The following is a 17,449-nucleotide window of genomic DNA, read 5'->3' on the forward strand; positions in this document are numbered from 1 at the left end:
CCCTTACTGGTTTCTTTTTCTCAAGGTCTTCTATGGGATGCAGTTGAAAGCTCAGCAAACAACAAGTGAATGGATCTTGTGTGTATGTTGCAGCGTTACTTAAGTATATTAATGACTACAGGCAAAAAAAAGAGGTACTGTGGTGTAATGCATTTTAATATTACTGGAATTTTGGAGCATTGTTTTCACTGTTTAATATTAAATGAAATGTCAAAGCATGAAATATAGTCAGTGAAATGAATTGAATCTAACATAAGAAGAAATAAACTGGTTTACCGGGTTCACAGGAAGTTATCATACCAAACCATTTCCCATAATTGCCTCTCCAGTAATGCCTGCACAGACACGAGTACCCACACACAGCGCACATATATACACACTAAATCATGCAATTAGCCATTTGTGCTTGGCGTCATATACAGAGAGACATTAATTCTGAGTATCTCCTTTCTGTCTGCCTGGATGTTTGTCTTTCACTGTCTCTCTCTCCATCTTTCCCTCCCTACATCTGCTGTTGTCCTTCAGAGACTAATTATGGAGAGTATTGTGCTGTGACTGACTGCTATACCTGCTCAGAAATAACAGGTGACGCATTAGACTCTGTTAACAGGTGCAGGGTTTTTTTCATGTTCAGGCGCTGCACTGCATAACTATATAATGTTTCCAGACCTGGTTAATTAGCTCAGGAGAGCCAAGCTTGATCAAGTAATTTCGCGTCTATCCCTGTTGCATTGGTGCTGGGGGAAAGTATCTGCAAATTTAAGGGTAAGATTTAGCAGACTTTAAAAAAAACTTCATGTTCTTTTGGTCTAAAGAAAGTGAGGCTCAGCTCATCCACACACACACACACACACACACACACTCTGCCTTCTTTTCTCTGGCGACAGGAATGAAGGTTTACAATCAATATACCCTTGTTGATGATATGCTTGATTCGGCTTTGATTATTTAAAATGTTAAAAGCATTCAAGCTGTTAAAAAATGAATGTTAACACGATCAATATTTCTTAGTTTTGTCTGACGGTTTGTTGATTTTAAGCTGCTGCATCATTTTCTGAATGTCACAGTGTTTTACTTCCTCGTGTTATATTTTTCTCCAGATGACCTCATCACTCAAAATGTAAAAATGCCCTTCCAAAAAAAAAAGTCCCTTCAAATTAAATCAGTCACACATCGTGCAGCCTGCGTTTATGAAGGTGCACAACACAAAGCATGTGTGTTGTCACTTGCGCCTGTTTAGTATTCAATGTGAACCTCAGTGGAAGGTGCAGCCGGAGATGACAATCCAGGGCTCCAGTTACATTTTGGTGTCCAAATGACAATAGCTTGCACCATGTCTTTTTATCATTATGTTGCATTTTGGACTTTCCCAGATGCTCCCCATTGAAAAAAAAACATCTGAAAGTGGTTTTGAGCCTCTCTTTATCAAAGATGATGGACTAGTTCTCATCCTTGAAGCCTTCCTTTTGTGGAAAGTGGGGAAATGAAGTTTAATGCGCCAAACTTACTTCAATAATCCACACAAAGGTGAAACTGATGCTTTATCTGAAGTGTTTTCATCTTTTTCTTTCACATCTGAAAAGGCTTGAACAATGAGGACCAAGTGTTTTGGAAAGTGTACGTCTGCTTAAATTCCCCATCTGCAGTAAAGAGCAGCATGCTTCCCTCAGCTCATTGGTAAGCAGCTGGGACTGTACCCAGAGCAGCTAATGAGACTCCCAAATGTCCAACACAATACCTTGTTCTGCACAGTGTATTTTTAGTCGATACATAGATTAAAATGAACAGTTTCGGTTTGTCATCTTAATTTATAGTTCCACTTGTTTATTCAGCTGAAAACAAATAATGTGACCGTGGCAGAAGCCTCGCTGGCATCATTCAGTCTCACCTCCTGTCTCCTCTCTCTCTAATGAGATGTTGACTTCCTTAGAAACAATAACACCACTAACACAGTGGTTGTTATTGCCTGTCTGTTACAACAGTTTTCATTATTTTGACATGTCACCATCTGTGAAATATCTCTTTGTGAGTGATTTTCCTTTAATTACGCTGGCGTAGAGCGAATGCAGCGCACTGTTGTCGCCCCGTCTGCAATGCTTCATTGTGGGAATAATGGAAATTTAAATCAAATGCCTTTCATCGCATTGTGGTCTTGCATTTTGGCACAGAAAGCACATCCGTCGTGTGATTTTTTTCACATTAGCATGTGAGGAAAAAAGGATCTGAAGTGTGATATCATGGTGTTACTTCACCACAGTAACACTTCCCTCTGTTTCCAGCAGCTCAGAGTGGTTTACAGCTCACCAGCAGAGTCCTGGACAGCTGCCTCCCAGCTGTAAACCAGTCAGTCTGTGACACCGGTGGGATCCTCTGTGGGGAAACAATAAAAGTTTGGAGAGAACTTGTGCTCACACCTGTTTCTATCTGTTTTATGTCATACATGAACTGAATGCTGAACAGGTCTCGTTCAGCAGGTTTTGCATGTTGAGATGGAAAAGTTTTAGGAATTGAGCGACTCATCAATCAACTGCTGATGATTGGTGTGTTTCCCCAGCCCTCGCTTTCCTTTACTGTGTCTCAGACTGACACACACACACTCACACACACACACATACACAGTCTGATTTTGTCAGCCAGTGCTTACCTGAGCCTGACGTGTCACCTCCACAACTCCTAATACAATCTTGCTAATAATCAGAGGATCATTTGGGACTTGCATTTGGAGAGTTCATTGACAAATAACGATGTAAGGCCAAATTTGAATATATGGAATTTTGACACTAAACACCAAAAATGTCAACCTCTGTATTTATGTTTAAAGACCTGTAAGAAAATCTAAGCACACACACAAAGATCCTTTTAACCGTACTTTGCTCAGCTAATTGCACTAGCTCAGGTGTCATTGCATGACCTTATCGTGATCTGTGGATCACATGATGGCATCTCTACACACAATCACACAACACAGCGCACAAGTATTTTTTAGCCCCTATAAACAGAGAAGAGGGTCCTTCTGGCTGTTAGATAGTCCTTAACAGCAAAACATACCCATAATAGCAAAGAAATAGTGTTTAGAAAAGTAAGAAGCATGTGTTGTGTGTGTGTTTGCAGGCAGGCCGGTGATGATCGTGGTGGAGTACATGGAAAATGGATCGCTGGACTCGTTTCTGAGGGTAAGTGTTGAGGACTCCAGTATGTCTGTTTCTGGCTTCAGAATCAGAATCAGAAATCCTTTATTTTTCCCCGAGGGGAAATTGTTTTCAGGTGGTATTCTTGCGGGAAATAAACCCATGCCAATGCCAATACAAACAATGCTGATATAAATATAACATGAAACAAGGTATGTCTGCTGATACTGAGGGCTTTTGTCTTATTCTGTAAAAACAGCACCACCTTTGCATGTCTTTGTTGTGCATTTTAAAGCCTTGCAGCCAGATAGCGAGGTTGCCCATGGTTGGCTGGGGGCCAAGCATGCTGAAACATTTCTAAAAATTGGAAGAAGAACAGGCAGTTTAACTTTGTCTCTGTTTCGGCTGTCAAGAATCTAAAATGGGAATCTCATTTCAGATCAGCCGTCCTTTGCTGTCTCTGGTTTTTGCAGTGGCTCCTTCTGTCACTTCATTTTTCTCCGTGTCCTTCTTCCCCTGTCAGCAACATGACGGTCACTTCACTGTCATCCAGTTGGTTGGCATGCTCCGTGGCATCGCCTCGGGCATGAAGTATCTGTCAGACATGGGCTACGTTCACCGCGACCTGGCAGCTCGTAACATCCTGGTCAACAGCAACCTGGTGTGTAAAGTGTCAGACTTCGGCCTGTCCCGAGTCCTGGAGGACGACCCGGAGGCGGCTTACACCACAACGGTACAGCTGACACAACCCTCTAAAACCAAGCAGCTACCTCTAATTTATTACAAAGCTGAGTTAATCCTGTTCTAACAGGCTAACATATCCTCAAAGTACAGGCTCCAAACTGAGGTTACTGAACTGAAATGTTGCATTAAAGGTTATGACATGTTAAGATTTTGTATCAGCAGTTTGGTACTGACCTCCAAAGCCTTCCTCACAACTGGAGAGTCTTCACTCTTAATGTCTCTGCTCAGAGCTTATTTGAAAAACTTTTGATTAAGGGGTAGAAGGGAGGGATGTTCCTGGACCCAAATACAGTATTTTACAAAATCTGTATTCAAAAGCTGTGAAGAAAATATTGAGACTGTCAGCAAGTTTAGCATGTTTTAGCTCTTCAAGTACAAATGGTGACAGCACTAACATCTCTTGTGCCTGTAGCTGTTGGAAACTGCTTTGAGAGGTTGCTATTGCTTTTATTTGGGTTGCTTTTGTGTTTCATGACAGGGAAGCTATTTCATGGTAATCTCTTGAGGAAGGCATCCGAAGGGGTCGTCTAAGGCCTTAAATCTATAATCTGCTGTCCTTACGTCATGGTCTAGATCTTAAGGAGCGATAGTGAAATATTTAGTGTTGCGCTTGTTAGATCGGCTCTCCTTGTTACAGCAAACAATGTGTCCAACCGTAGCAGGAATGCAGATGAGTTAGCAGAACAATACATTGAATTAAAAAGCAATACATACATCAGCTTTATTGTTATTCACAGCACCACAGCAGGAGTAAGAAGGATACAAGTTTCTCTCAGTCCAGTCATATTTGCTGCCAGTTGGCTGACTTCTCCTGCAGTGTTGCTGGCTTTGTGAGAGAGCCTCATTATAAGTAGAGTTGAGAAGTCTTGACCTATGAAAGGCACAGGAGTAGAGACCCAGCAAACAGCAGCTCAATTTACAGAGATGTACCGAGGGTTTACGAGACACTCCCGACCAGCTGTTGTGTGGCTGATCCTCCCTGTATCGCAAGCAAGTGCATTGTTTTCCCCAAATAGAAACCTCGTCAGTGAAGAGAAGGCATTCAGAATTTGGGATGCTTTGGATTCTCTATTCAAAGATTGTATTTACATACTGATGCTATTTGCGTCAGCTTGAGACATCAGCAAACCGATGCACCGCTATACTCCCGCCTGATTAGGCTGATGAAATTCCTCCTGAGGCCGGTGAAAGATGGAGTTGCCGCAGACAGCAAAAGCTAAACTTCCAAATAAACTTTTGTGCTGAAAAGACGCTGTTCTGTAAATCTGTCTGAGCCCGCAGTGACCTCCATTTCCTGGTTTGTATTGAGGTTATTGTGCGAAGGAAATGCTGTGTTTATGGTTCCGAGTTTAGCTTTCTGCTCCGCGAGAGCCGGGTTGAAATCCACAGAAGGGAAGAAGTGAAAGTTGAGGTGAGGTGAGGTGGAAATTGGAGGTGATGAACACAGAAATTGTGATCAAATCTGGGTTTTCGGATTCAGACTATGAGAGCGCTTGGACAGGGGTATTTATGAAATATTATAAGTGTGCTTTAAAGTGACTCAGCATGCATTTGAGCGCACTTTAACAACTACTCCCATCAGTGGAAACTCTGCTGGGAAGCAATACTTGCCAGGCTGAGGCCCCTGAGATGCTGAGATATACTTTGAATGATTCACTAGATGCCGTGCAGGCAGTGATAAACATTTTTACAATCAGCGGATGTCACTGAGGAAGGTTTACCTGTCAGTTTTCAGGATGTCCTCAGTGTGCTGATGCTTTAATGTGTGTGTGTCCAACCGCAAGTGTCTTTATTTCATACCTTGTGTGTGTGTGCGTGTGTGTTAACAGGGTGGTAAGATCCCCATCCGATGGACTGCTCCTGAGGCCATCTCATACAGGAAATTCTCCTCGGCCAGTGATGCATGGAGTTACGGCATCGTCATGTGGGAGGTGATGTCATACGGGGAGCGGCCATACTGGGAGATGTCCAATCAGGATGTGAGTGTTGTCGTCATCAGAACAGTTGTTTATGGTGTATTGGGAAACACATGGGAAACAATCGGCCCGGTCGAGAAAAGGAATGATTAGAGAACTCCACCTTGTTATTTTACACTCACTCGCCCTGCTCAATCAAAAAGCTCTCGAGTCTCACTCACTTAATCCCAAAAGCCTCTGCTGCCAAGTCTATAAGTCTTAAATGCAATTTGCTGCATATTCAGGACACTTACAGTCAGATTTGACAGAAATGGACTCTGACACAAAGGAGCTTTTTGGTGATTGCAGAAAAGAAGAAAATCTACTGCAGGACTGTTCAGTGACTGATATCTTAATTCATTTATTAGCTTTTTATTTTTTACGTTTAATCCTTTTAATAAACTTTTAATGAAGGTATCAAAGCTAAGAGAATAAATAACAGTGAGTATAGCTTACTGTGCACGAGATATGTTCAACAAGTGTCTAATAAAAAGAAATAAGGAATGGTAATTGTCATAGCAGTCATGGTTTGTCCTGTTGGGATGCAACTATCAGGATCGTGACCAGGATTTTAGAAATTCTGAGGTCATCTCGAGCCATGTTTTTCTGCCCAGGGAAAATAAATCTGGTACAAAACATCTCTTGTTTGAGATTAATGTTTTTAAGGTCTTTGACAAATAAGTGTGACAAAAATTCAAATAAAAAAAATTCTCAAAGAAAAAGATAAAAATGTGCATTCAGTTAATTTTTGGTTTGCCTTATTTGCCCGGCCGTTTGTGCAGTTTGTATTCAGTCAGTCCAAGAAATGTGAAGAAGTCTGCACACGTGAGAATTTGACAGGTGAACAGTTGAAATCATTTCTGTGTCCTCTGGTGGGGTAATTGAAGCAGCTTTGTGTGGCAGCTCAGAACTCGTCTTCTTGGAATTATTTTCCTCCGGTCTCGTCCTTTTCTGTCTCCCTGCTCTGTACGCTCGATTCATAAAGCCCTGGAACAAATGCACATGTTCACCCAGGCTGAAACATGTCTGACTCATGGCTTCCCTTCAGTTCACGCCGCTCGAGGAAAACCTCACGCCCACCACATCTTGACTTTATATGCAACTGAGCTGCATCTGAAACTCACCTCGCCTTCCGTCTGCACACGTTTGCAATGAGCCATTCATCACTTTTCAAACAATTGTGAAACACTTCACTTTCACTTAAGAATAAGTAAAATGACTTCAGTATCTCCAGTAAATTTAAAGGCGCTCTATGCAGGATTTGTCAGCTGCTGCTAAAAACACCATTGAGAGTTGACCCCCCCTCCTCCAAAGGAGAGAAATAAAACATCATTTTCTGAGGGTTGCACGGCAGTTATGTTCTAAAGCACAAATAAACATCTCCACACACAGCCCTGTGGGAAGGTGCTGCACTGCGGGATTTTGTGTGAATGCAGCCGACAGACACGTCCACCAGTCCACTAACCCTCAGTCAAAAAGACACAGATCTGCAGCTCTTCATACATCCATGACACAGAGAGACAAACGGCAAAATGATAAGAAAATACAGGCAGAGGGAAGAGTAAAAACACAGGCGCACACTGCCAGAGAGCCATTAGTGATCATCGAGAGGGATTTGCCTTTAAATGTTGAATTGTATTTATGTAAATCTGATCTGCCTGTTGTTGTGATTGTGTGTGTTCTTTCATATTTAGTCTAAAAAAATGTTGGGATCAGGCTCCTTTTTGTAATTGGACAATGAAGATGTGACTTCTTTAACAATGTTTTGGCTGCAATATCTCCAATTTGTGCTTACTAGATCAGGCTCAGTCATTCTCTTCCAGTACTGACTGTATTGTGTTTTACAGAGCAAGAAATTAATGAAAAAACAAGTATATTTTCACTTTTGAAGAACTATTCCCTTAAAGGATTTTCTCTGAGGCAGCTCAGTGGTCGTTCTTAGAGGATGGAAGAGACTTATTCATGTTGTTTCCCCTCACAAGCCTGGTTCTCTAACCTCAACACCACAACACACTTTAATATCAACTTCTCTGCTCCGCTGAGTACATTCTGAGTAAAGTTTGTTTTACGTTATATTGGTTTAAATTGCTGCCCTTTAACCTGCTCCCTGGCTGTTTCCTCACATCAAAAGCCTACCTCTGAGAGAGAGGAGGGGAGGAACAGAAATGCTGGTGAAATCCAACAAAAGGATGAAAAAGATGCATTAGAGGAAAAGGAAAAGAGCAGTGAAGGTCAGAGGTTCAGAGGACTTCGGTCCAGCAGAGGGGGAGTTTAAAGCTGTGGATTCAGTGTGGCTGAGCAACCCGCTGATCCCTGGGCTGTGGTCAGGGATTGGAGGGGCCATGGAGGAAGCAGATCCATCCCTCTGTCCGCTGAGTGTGAAAGCTCCACCGTAATCCCCTCAACCCCTCACACACAGACTCGTACACATCCGCACACGGACATCCACACACGCACATTCAGTACAGTCCCGGGGTTTGGGGAGGATTTGTGCTGTTTGGGAATTGCTTAGAAGTGCTTTCCAAGGCAAAAGGCCAGCCAAGCCGCAAAAGCAGCCAAACACTATCTCATCCTGGTCAGCCACTTACTACAGCTCCCTGCAAAGATACATGGATCTCAGCTTTCCCATAGACTCACAGATATGATAGGGAGATCTGCTGCATGGGGGCTACAGTGATGCACACAATCAGCTCAGATGAAAGAGGAATTTCCGATGCACGTTGAAGTGATTGATAGTACAGATTACAGTTTGGGCACATCAATAAAAGAAGAATGAAGTTCAGGCTTGTTTGTGCTACACAGGAAATCAGACATCCAAGGAGGAGGTTATGGGAAATAATAAGCTTACAGAAAGCATTAAATCTGACGATGCTTCCTGTTTTGACTTTAATTGCTTTGTTCATCTCATCAATTATTTCTCTGATTCATGGTGAAGGATCAAGCAAGTAATCTGTCTCCTTGCTGCAGGCTTATAGTTCGACAGGCAGAGCTATCATTAATGTACCTTAAAGCAGTCACAATCAATTTCCCTCACGATAACAATGTATCAAATGACAGCGTGCGATGTGAGATGGGTCTTCGGCGTGATGACAAAGAAGTATCACCTCTGCTTTACGGAGCTTTACAGTGAGTTTCGGCTCATTGTTTAGCTGTCCGGCCCATTTCAGTTCAGTCTCACGGCTCTCACAGCGCCATTTTTGGCTGCAATGCGGGGAGCTGTTTTTAGTGAATAGATTTTAATTGTTTGAAACATTATGTTCAAGTTCACCAGTTACAATAGTCTAAACCCTTGTAAGTAAGGTTTTATTGACTAGATGTTAATCTTACTTTTATGCTGAAAATCCATAGAATGTCATAACTCAAATGTCACATGAATTTTTGTGTAATTCGAAAAGTAACACTGTCTTGTGTCACTATAAAGATCAGTGAATGCAACTCCAGATCTTCAGACTTTGTGTGCAAATCCATATAATACCAAGCAATGCTGTGGACAGTAGAAGTCTCTAACTTTAACTTTCAGGTTAAATAAATTCCAACACAGCAGTCGTCTTCCACATTTAGACTTCTTCCTTCCTCACATTCATCCGTCTCTCCAGGTGATTCTGTCTATTGAGGAGGGCTACCGGCTGCCTGCACCGATGGGCTGCCCCGTGGCCCTGCACCAGCTGATGCTGCACTGCTGGCAGAAAGAGAGGAGTCATCGGCCCAAATTCACCGACGTTGTTTCTTTCTTGGACAAACTGATCCGTAACCCCAGCAGCCTCCTGCCTCTGGTAGAGGACATTCAGAGGTACAATAGTTCAGAGTTCTTAGTATCAAATTAAATGTAAATTCACTCTAAGTTAATTTAGAAGTGACCCATCTCCGCGGGTACTGTAACCTCAGAGCAGGTAAGTTTCAATAAACAGAGAGCTGTGGTAGGATGTCTCTGTTGAAGCAGGCAAAGATAGTTTGACTTTCCTGTTGACAAAAGTTTCTAAAATGCTTTTACTCCTACACTTAAAAGTAGGAGCAAGTGTGTGTCACTCTGAGAACTTTCAACCAATAAGGCCAGTTGTCTAACTCTGAGATGCTTCAGAAATGCTGGCAGGATCTGACATTATCTTTTTGGGGGGGGTTGGGGGGTGTTGTCAGTCTACCAGAGTCTCCGGGGGAGGAAATGGACTACCCGATGTTCATCTCCATCGGCGACTGGCTGGACTCCATTAAGATGAGTCAGTACAAGAGCAATTTCATGGCAGCAGGCTACAACACATTGGATTCTGTGGCGAGGATGAATATTGAGTGAGTTGAAGAGCCAAAATATTATTATTAAATGGCATGATACCAGACAGGACCCGTCTCTGTAGCAGCAGTAGTGGTGATTTAAGTGAAGTTTAGCTTGCTTGTTACGCACGGTACTATTCAGACTGTGAGTGTGGCTCCAGGAGGGAGCTTTCAAAATAACCCTGATGACGTCATAGTGATGTCATCAGGGAGACTTCAACCTTTAACAGAAAGCCTGTGTGTTAAAGTGTGGATGCAGAGTTTGAAACACAGGAACAATCACAGGATAAATTTTCACGCATGGAGGGTCATTTGCGCTCAAGACGTCACCGTCTTTTACCAGACGTCGTAAACATTGCCCACACGAGTCAGAAAAAAAATGAGGTGAATGAAAAGTCCCCACGAGTTAAAGTGTTTTGTGTTTGTGTGTGTGTTTTTGCGCTTCCACTCTCGGCCTAGAGATGTGAGGCGTCTAGGGGTGGAGCTGATCGGCCACCAGAGGCGGATCATCAGCAGCGTACAGACCCTCCGCCTTCAGCTACTGCACGAACAGGAGAAGGGTTTCCATGTATGAGGACACCCTTTAACACAACCTGGGACGGACAGATAGATGGACCAGACGGAAGTGAAGTCTAGACCGTTGGACAGACAGTCTACAGCCTGTGCCTGAGTCTTAACCCCTCATGCAGGAGGTCATTGGACAGACTACCACAGCAGACTGCCCCCCCGGTCTCCCTCACATCCAGTAGTAACAGACTTTTTCCTACTATAAACCCCTTACCCAGTATACCTGGTTCTGCCAGACTATTACAGCCTGATAGACTTTACAGACTGGCCCAGGCCCTCACTTAGGGGAATGTAATGCCTTGTTGCAGCAGCAGTACTTTATGTGTGGAGCAACAATATCTAGAGATGTAGATTTGCAGACATAATCTACTGAATCTTTTGACTCTTTTTTCGGTTGTTGTTCTTTTCTCGCTCCGAGTTATGTGCTCATGTAGCTGCTATCGGGTGTGCAATCGAAAAGTTTCGTCTTTTGAAAAAAAGTATCCTCAATATTTTTTCGTTTTGGGGTTCGATAAGTTATCATGAAGGTTTTCTTTGCATCGCTTTAGTTTACCCTCTCTCCAGAGAATCTGGTACGCTAATACTTGAAGAAAGACGTGAGAAGCGAGTTACAGAGATTTCTTGAATGTTTCAAAGTGTATAGACAATTAATCGATAATTATTATCATAACCTAATATCTATATATGTGCAGTCCTGTATGTGAAAGCCCTAGTAAATCTGGATCTTATTTAAGATGTTTTATTTATTTAAGATTTTGATCCAAATCAGCAATACAGTATTATGCAGTCACCTCAGTATCTCAGAGAGAGATGAAGAATCGTGCAATGAGAGACCTCTTGTTGGCATTCAGCCACGAGGCTCACACAACAACATCCACCTGGTCTCATCGTTTCATGCTAAGCTTGCAGAACCGGATCCGTTGCCTTCATATGAATAACCATACAAGTCTATCCTGACAGTTTTTGGAACCAGTGTGCTCACAGTTGTGTGATAAGCCTGATTTTTTCTTTTTTTTTTTTTTTGGATTGTGAATGTTATACATTGCCTGAAAGTACACACTCTCCACTGTCTTAACATATGAATGTTCACAGAACTTAGATATAGATAGGAGATGTTTGAAGTTGTCTGGAAACTTAACATGGACTTATATGGTTCTTCAGAATTAGCTTTCATATCCACTCATTGTTTCTTTTTTGCCTGCACACACTAACACAGGCAGTGGTTTGCACTTCTGGGACGAAGTTGATCCAAGATGTCAGAGCAGAATAATCCGTCGGATGGTGCGAAGCTACCGGACGGATTTCGCAGAGTAACTCCAGTCAGTTCGTGGATTGTGGTCATGTCAAGTTTGTGGCAGTGTGGGAAACCAGTGTACATAGAAGTAGTCTGAAATGAAAACTGTTGGATCTGCAGTAGATGATGTCAAGTTGTCAGATGTTTGCCATTGAAATCAACATTTTTCTACATTCTCTAAGTGGGTGGTGGATAGGCAGTGCGGCAGAACATAGCTAGTAAGTCGAGTTAGAGGCAGCAGACGCAGCTAAAACCTGAAATCGGTGAGAAAAGGAACTAGTTTTACTTTTGTGCGATCAGGACGGAGAGAGTGTATGACTCTCAGGGCGGCAGAGCGAGAACGAACATGAACAGCAGCATCATAACTCATCATGTGTCATCAGCAGTAACACACACACACACACACTCACAAACACACACAATGACATATATACACACACGGAATGCCTTACAGTCGTTAACCATGCAAGACAGACACACTTCAGAGTAGTTCGTAAGTTTCAGTGCAGTCACAGGACCTAGCCATTAGTTTGAGTTGTATTCCATATCCAAGAGGGCGACTGGCCCCTCTGCAGCTGTGGGTTTTCTTACAAACTGGGGCTCAGTGATTTATGTCGAAGGCTAACTGGATCTAGAGATCTGTGCCTTTCGGTCACAGCGTAATTATGCATCCAGGCCTTCAGGAGAAGAAAAGATGCACACACACATCCAAACACACCTATACACACACATACCTGCACACACACGCGCTCACGGTCACCACCTCTCTACAGAATATGGAGGATATCAGATGCTGTTTGTTTAGCATGTTCTACTGCTGAGCAATGTTAGGACGTTCTTTTGTACAAAGTACAAGTATACTTATAATTCTTGTATTTTATTTTTCTATAATTTCCAAAGAGATGTTGTAGATCTTGCACACTGTAAGAGGCGAATATTTATTTGCAAATAAAGATGAACAGTTCTGGTGGTTGACTGCTCATTTAATTTTGTTTCAATTTTTAATCTGGGCAAGCCAAGAGAATGAAAACGATTGGTTCGAGGGAAGAAAGGCTGTCTTATATCTTTCGGACTGTGACATGCCGTTGTTTTTTCAGCGCTGAAGTGAGGGAGAGCCCTCACCGATCTTGCCTCGCCTCACTGAAGAAGCCTCGCCGGAGCAGACCCTTCAGTGGACTCAATTTAACAAAGTCGATTCTCGTTGAGTCTCATCTCTTTAATTTGCTTTTAATGTAAATTATTGTCAGATATATCAGACGTCTATACGCCTCTTAACATGAAGTCGTACACATGACTGATAACCAAAAGATGGAGCTGTTGGACCAGTGACAGCTCCAAAACCTGCATTGTGAGAAGTCCAGATTGAAATCCTGCACTCTTTATGAAAATATAATCTTACTTTTGATTGGATAATGCTGTTTTTTTTCTGCTATATTCGCCACATCCTTTCTTTAAAGCCCATATTTTACCATTATAGTAAGATTCCCAGAGATGATAATATCTTATAATAATGAATAAGAGTTCACATTCACCAAATTTAAGACATTTATGACCCCTTTGTCCTATTTTACCGTGACATGTGGATGTACAACAATAACAAGTACTGTAAAACACACAGACTGACACAACAGATTGATTGTGGCTTCAAGTAAGTAAGATAAGGTGAGGATGGGCGGGGGTGCCTGGAAAACTTCACACTCCACGATCAGGTCACCCGGTGGTTCACAGAGCTTAACTCGCCCTAATAGGATTACCTGTCACAAGCTGGGATGCCCAGGCGGCATCTCAGCTTGTCACAGCAAGCACTGGGAACGCACTCTTCAACTGTTTATCACGACTGTTTGGGAATTCGCAGATTTAGTATATTTAAACTGTCAGACCACCTATGGGGTGATGCGTTAACATATTACTGCTATAGCGTGCATCGAGTCTAATGGGGCTGCTGGACAAACTGTCGGGCTGGCTCGGCCTGAGGAAGAAAGAGGTCAACGTTTTGTGTTTGGGGCTGGACAACAGCGGCAAAACGACCATCATCAACCAACTCAAACCTTCTAATGTAAGTACATGAAACTGGGCCTTGTTGTGAGTGCACTGTGAAACATTACTGTGGCATTTAGAGGCCTTTGTGCCCCATGTGGGTGCACAGACTTGTGATATGTGCTAAATATTGTGAGAAGGCCTGTCAAATCTTCATTTCACTGCAATCATTCACTGATTGCTTGTTTCCAGCATTCGAATCATTTAGGCCCATTGTCAGAAGAGTGGAAACATGTTAGTCAGGTAAAGCCCATATCATACTTTCCTTATACTATTTCCTCGTTGACATACTTTTGCCATTACTTGTCTGTTTTTGTGTGTTTGTGTACGTGTGTGTGTGTGTGTGTGTGTGTGTGTGTGTGTGTGTGTGACACAGACGCAGACACAAGAAATAGTCCCAACAATTGGCTTCAACATTGAAAAGTTCAAGAGCTCAAGGTAGAAATATACAGATGTTATAATTCATATTTACTCCTTTTTGACTAGTTTACATTCATGAATTTAATAACTAATGGACCGATAAGTATCTTTCTAAGCTCCTCTCTCTCCTTCCCTCTTTTTCTGCATGCAGCTTGTCTTTTACAGTCTTTGATATGTCTGGACAGAGCAGATATAGAAACCTATGGGAGCACTACTACAAGTATGAAAGACATCAGTCATCGGATATTACACCACGCTGCACTGACATGACTCTGTGTCGATCCTAACTTCTCTTGTCCTCCTCAGAGAAAGCCATGCCATCATATTTGTCATCGACAGCGGTGACAAACTGAGAATGGTCGTTGCCAAAGAGGAGCTAGATACTTTTCTCAATCACGAAGGTACAAAATACCTGCAACCCTGCTTTACTCCTTTTGTTAAAAGACGCAGTACGGATACTGTTTGTAGCCTTTCCAGGAAAAGGCATAACTGACATTAGCAGGAATGATTCAAGGCCCATATTATGAAATGTGTGAATTAATGGAAATGATGCAGTTTTAATGAACATTTGCATTTTAGTGTTACTATTAGCTTTGACCTGGGTTTAATCTGTTAGAGTCCCATTTTCTAGTCCGTTATGACACACGTTCCCTTATGAATTTCTGAAAAAATTAAAACACTCACCCTTAAGTATATTACATATCTATACGACTCATAAATCTGTTGCTTACTGGTCTTCATATCTTGTTTTTATCCAGATATTCGCTGCAAAAAGATACCAGTATTGTTCTTTGCTAACAAGATGGATCTCCAGGATGCCGTGTCCTCGGTCAAGGTCTCGCAGATGTTGTGTTTGGAGAACATCAAGGACAAACCCTGGCACATCTGGTAAAAAACCTGTCAAAAGTTTTCCAAACCGGCTGCATTCTGTCAGTCCAAACCAGCATTTAGTTCATTATTCAGCCCAATCACCAGGATAATATGTTGGCAGTGTACGTTTCTGGAAACCACAGATATGTTAGATTAGTGCGTTCGATGCAGATCGCATCAATGCTTCTGCAACAGGTATCAAAGTGATGTAGTTCAGATTACAATACTTGTTCATGAGCTGAGTTTTTCCTCATCAGGTGGCCACTGGGTTGAGTTGTTTGTTTCTGGGACCACGCATTTCACCCTGATGAAACGTCTCTAAGCAAAGGGAGCAAGAGTTTACCACCTCCAGAGACACTGGCGGAGTAGTTTGCTACAGAACTCGTGCTCGTGTTTGGGTAGACTTTAAAGAAATTCACCTGGATTAAACTGAGCCAAACTGAGCCAGGCTCTGTCCCCATCTGCAACATTTTGTGCTTCCAGAGTTACAGCTTAAAGACTTAAGACAATAAACAGACACCAAGCAGGCTTGTTTACTCACTGTTTACTTCCTGGGTCTGTTTCCAGCGTGTGCCATTACCGTGGCTCCGGTTAAACATTATTAGGAGGCACAGCAACAAGCAGTTATTCAAAAGCCATGGCTCTTTTTATATATGTGTGTTTTCCACCCTGTTTACTCATTAGACAGATGGGAGGCAGGTAGATTAAGAGCTAGACGGCTTTAAACATCCAGGATCCGAGAAAAGTCATGAGAAAGTGAATGTGTGCCACGAGGAGATTAACTCCTCCACGTCTTGTTTTTTTTTAGTGCCAGCAACGCCATCAAAGGAGAAGGCCTACAGGAAGGCTTGGACTGGCTACAAGGTAATGTGTCTGCTCAGTAAATTTAATAAAACTGTCACACTGGGCCAAAACAAAGTTAAATTGTGCTCAGAATTGAAATGCCAAGGCTCTCTGCATCCTGTCTGCTATATTAAGACATCTTTTCTTTAAACCCACAGAACAAATTGCACAGTAAGTACAGTGTTCAAATTCAGGTCAGCGTGTAAAGTGGTTGTGGTGGTAGATTGTATCAAAGTGTCCCTCTGGATGGGATTTGAGTCATGTGACTCATTTAGCCCCAAAACTTTTGATTGCAACAAAAATCAAAATCAGGCAATATTAAAATCACTACAGAAATAATCCCATCCAAACTGGGTTTTTGTTTGCTATATCCTCCTGAGAACCAAGGATAAGAACAATTTTACCATAACACAATGTCAATCCATTTTTTAAATGGCCCGTATCTTTTGTTGAACTACTGAACTAAATTGAAATCATTAAACATTCATAACATTACTATTATTTTTCCTAACAAAAAGTTTAACTGAACTCTGATTCCAATTTATGATTCCTGACATGTTCATGAACAAGAAAATATGTCATTACCAGTTTAAAAAACAAAACAATAACTTCACAATATTTGACTTATCTTTTCCCTTTTCCTGGCATTTGCATTTTGCTGCAGTCTCCACTTTGTCTCAGCATGAAAATAAAGTTCCCCTCATCTCATCCAAACACATGAGATATCATTGGAAAGGCCAGGATGTCCTCTACTGAGCATACCAGGACATAGTAGGGTAGCTCAGATGACTCAAAAGATATAGACCAAAACCAAATGTCCACTACAGAGGACATAAATGAACAGGCTGGCTCTCAGGAGGATATACTGTCCATATTTGACTGATTCTCGATCTTCCCATGTCCAGTTTGAAGGTTAAGCTTGTGTGTTGTATACACATATTGAGGTTAAAGAAATAAATATATTTGCTTTTTCTCCTGCCAGATCACATCAAAACAATGAACACATGAACGACTGAAATGCCTGTGACCACAGACGCGATGTGGATGTGGTAACTCGATCTCATTTACCACTTGGAGTATTCATCACGCTTGATGTTGTAGGCCTTAAACTTCAATGTCAAACAGCCTAGCACTTCCCACGTGTGCTACGATTTTGACACCATGTTTCTTTGAATAAAAAAAATCCTCCTAATGGTAGAATTTGTATATAACTACTGTGTAAAGTGATTATTTAGCGGTCACCGACAGTTAGCTAGTCACTGATACAAATGTGAATACATGTGAATGCAGTCTAAGTATACTACTAATATCTATAATATTGTTTC

At 42.0% G+C, this 17,449-nt stretch overlaps 2 protein-coding genes across 5 annotated transcripts in view; both read left to right on the plus strand.

Moving 5' to 3' along the window:
* epha3 (eph receptor A3) overlaps positions 1-12,046 on the plus strand; it is a 445,799-nt gene extending 433,753 nt beyond the window's left edge. The window contains exons 12-17 of the mRNA XM_070976190.1: positions 3,112-3,173; positions 3,652-3,861; positions 5,702-5,851; positions 9,424-9,617; positions 9,962-10,111; positions 10,553-12,046. Of these exons, the coding sequence (XP_070832291.1) occupies positions 3,112-3,173; positions 3,652-3,861; positions 5,702-5,851; positions 9,424-9,617; positions 9,962-10,111; positions 10,553-10,667 (881 nt within the window). The 3' untranslated portion in view covers positions 10,668-12,046. The remainder of the gene's footprint in view (positions 1-3,111; positions 3,174-3,651; positions 3,862-5,701; positions 5,852-9,423; positions 9,618-9,961; positions 10,112-10,552) is intronic.
* Positions 12,047-13,703: 1,657 nt separating this feature from the next.
* Positions 13,704-17,314, plus strand: LOC139339975 (ADP-ribosylation factor-like protein 6). 4 transcript variants are annotated; one of them, XM_070975484.1, is made up of 9 exons: positions 13,704-14,010; positions 14,184-14,234; positions 14,368-14,429; positions 14,563-14,631; positions 14,718-14,812; positions 15,170-15,299; positions 16,090-16,145; positions 16,283-16,295; positions 17,107-17,314. In XM_070975484.1, the coding sequence occupies exons 1-9, from the start codon at positions 13,888-13,890 to the stop codon at positions 17,138-17,140; spliced, it is 633 nt and encodes a 210-aa protein (XP_070831585.1). In that variant the 5' UTR covers positions 13,704-13,887; the 3' UTR covers positions 17,141-17,314. The 4 variants fall into 4 exon arrangements, with proteins under 4 accessions (XP_070831585.1, XP_070831586.1, XP_070831587.1 ...); XM_070975485.1 differs by lacking the exon at positions 16,283-16,295 and having other exon boundaries at positions 13,705-14,010; XM_070975486.1 differs by lacking the exon at positions 14,184-14,234 and having other exon boundaries at positions 13,705-14,010.
* Positions 17,315-17,449: the final 135 nt, after the last annotated feature.

The sequence above is a fragment of the Chaetodon trifascialis genome, chromosome 12 (genome assembly GCF_039877785.1).
Source record: "Chaetodon trifascialis isolate fChaTrf1 chromosome 12, fChaTrf1.hap1, whole genome shotgun sequence".
In the NCBI taxonomy this organism is placed as follows: domain Eukaryota; kingdom Metazoa; phylum Chordata; class Actinopteri; order Chaetodontiformes; family Chaetodontidae; genus Chaetodon; species Chaetodon trifascialis.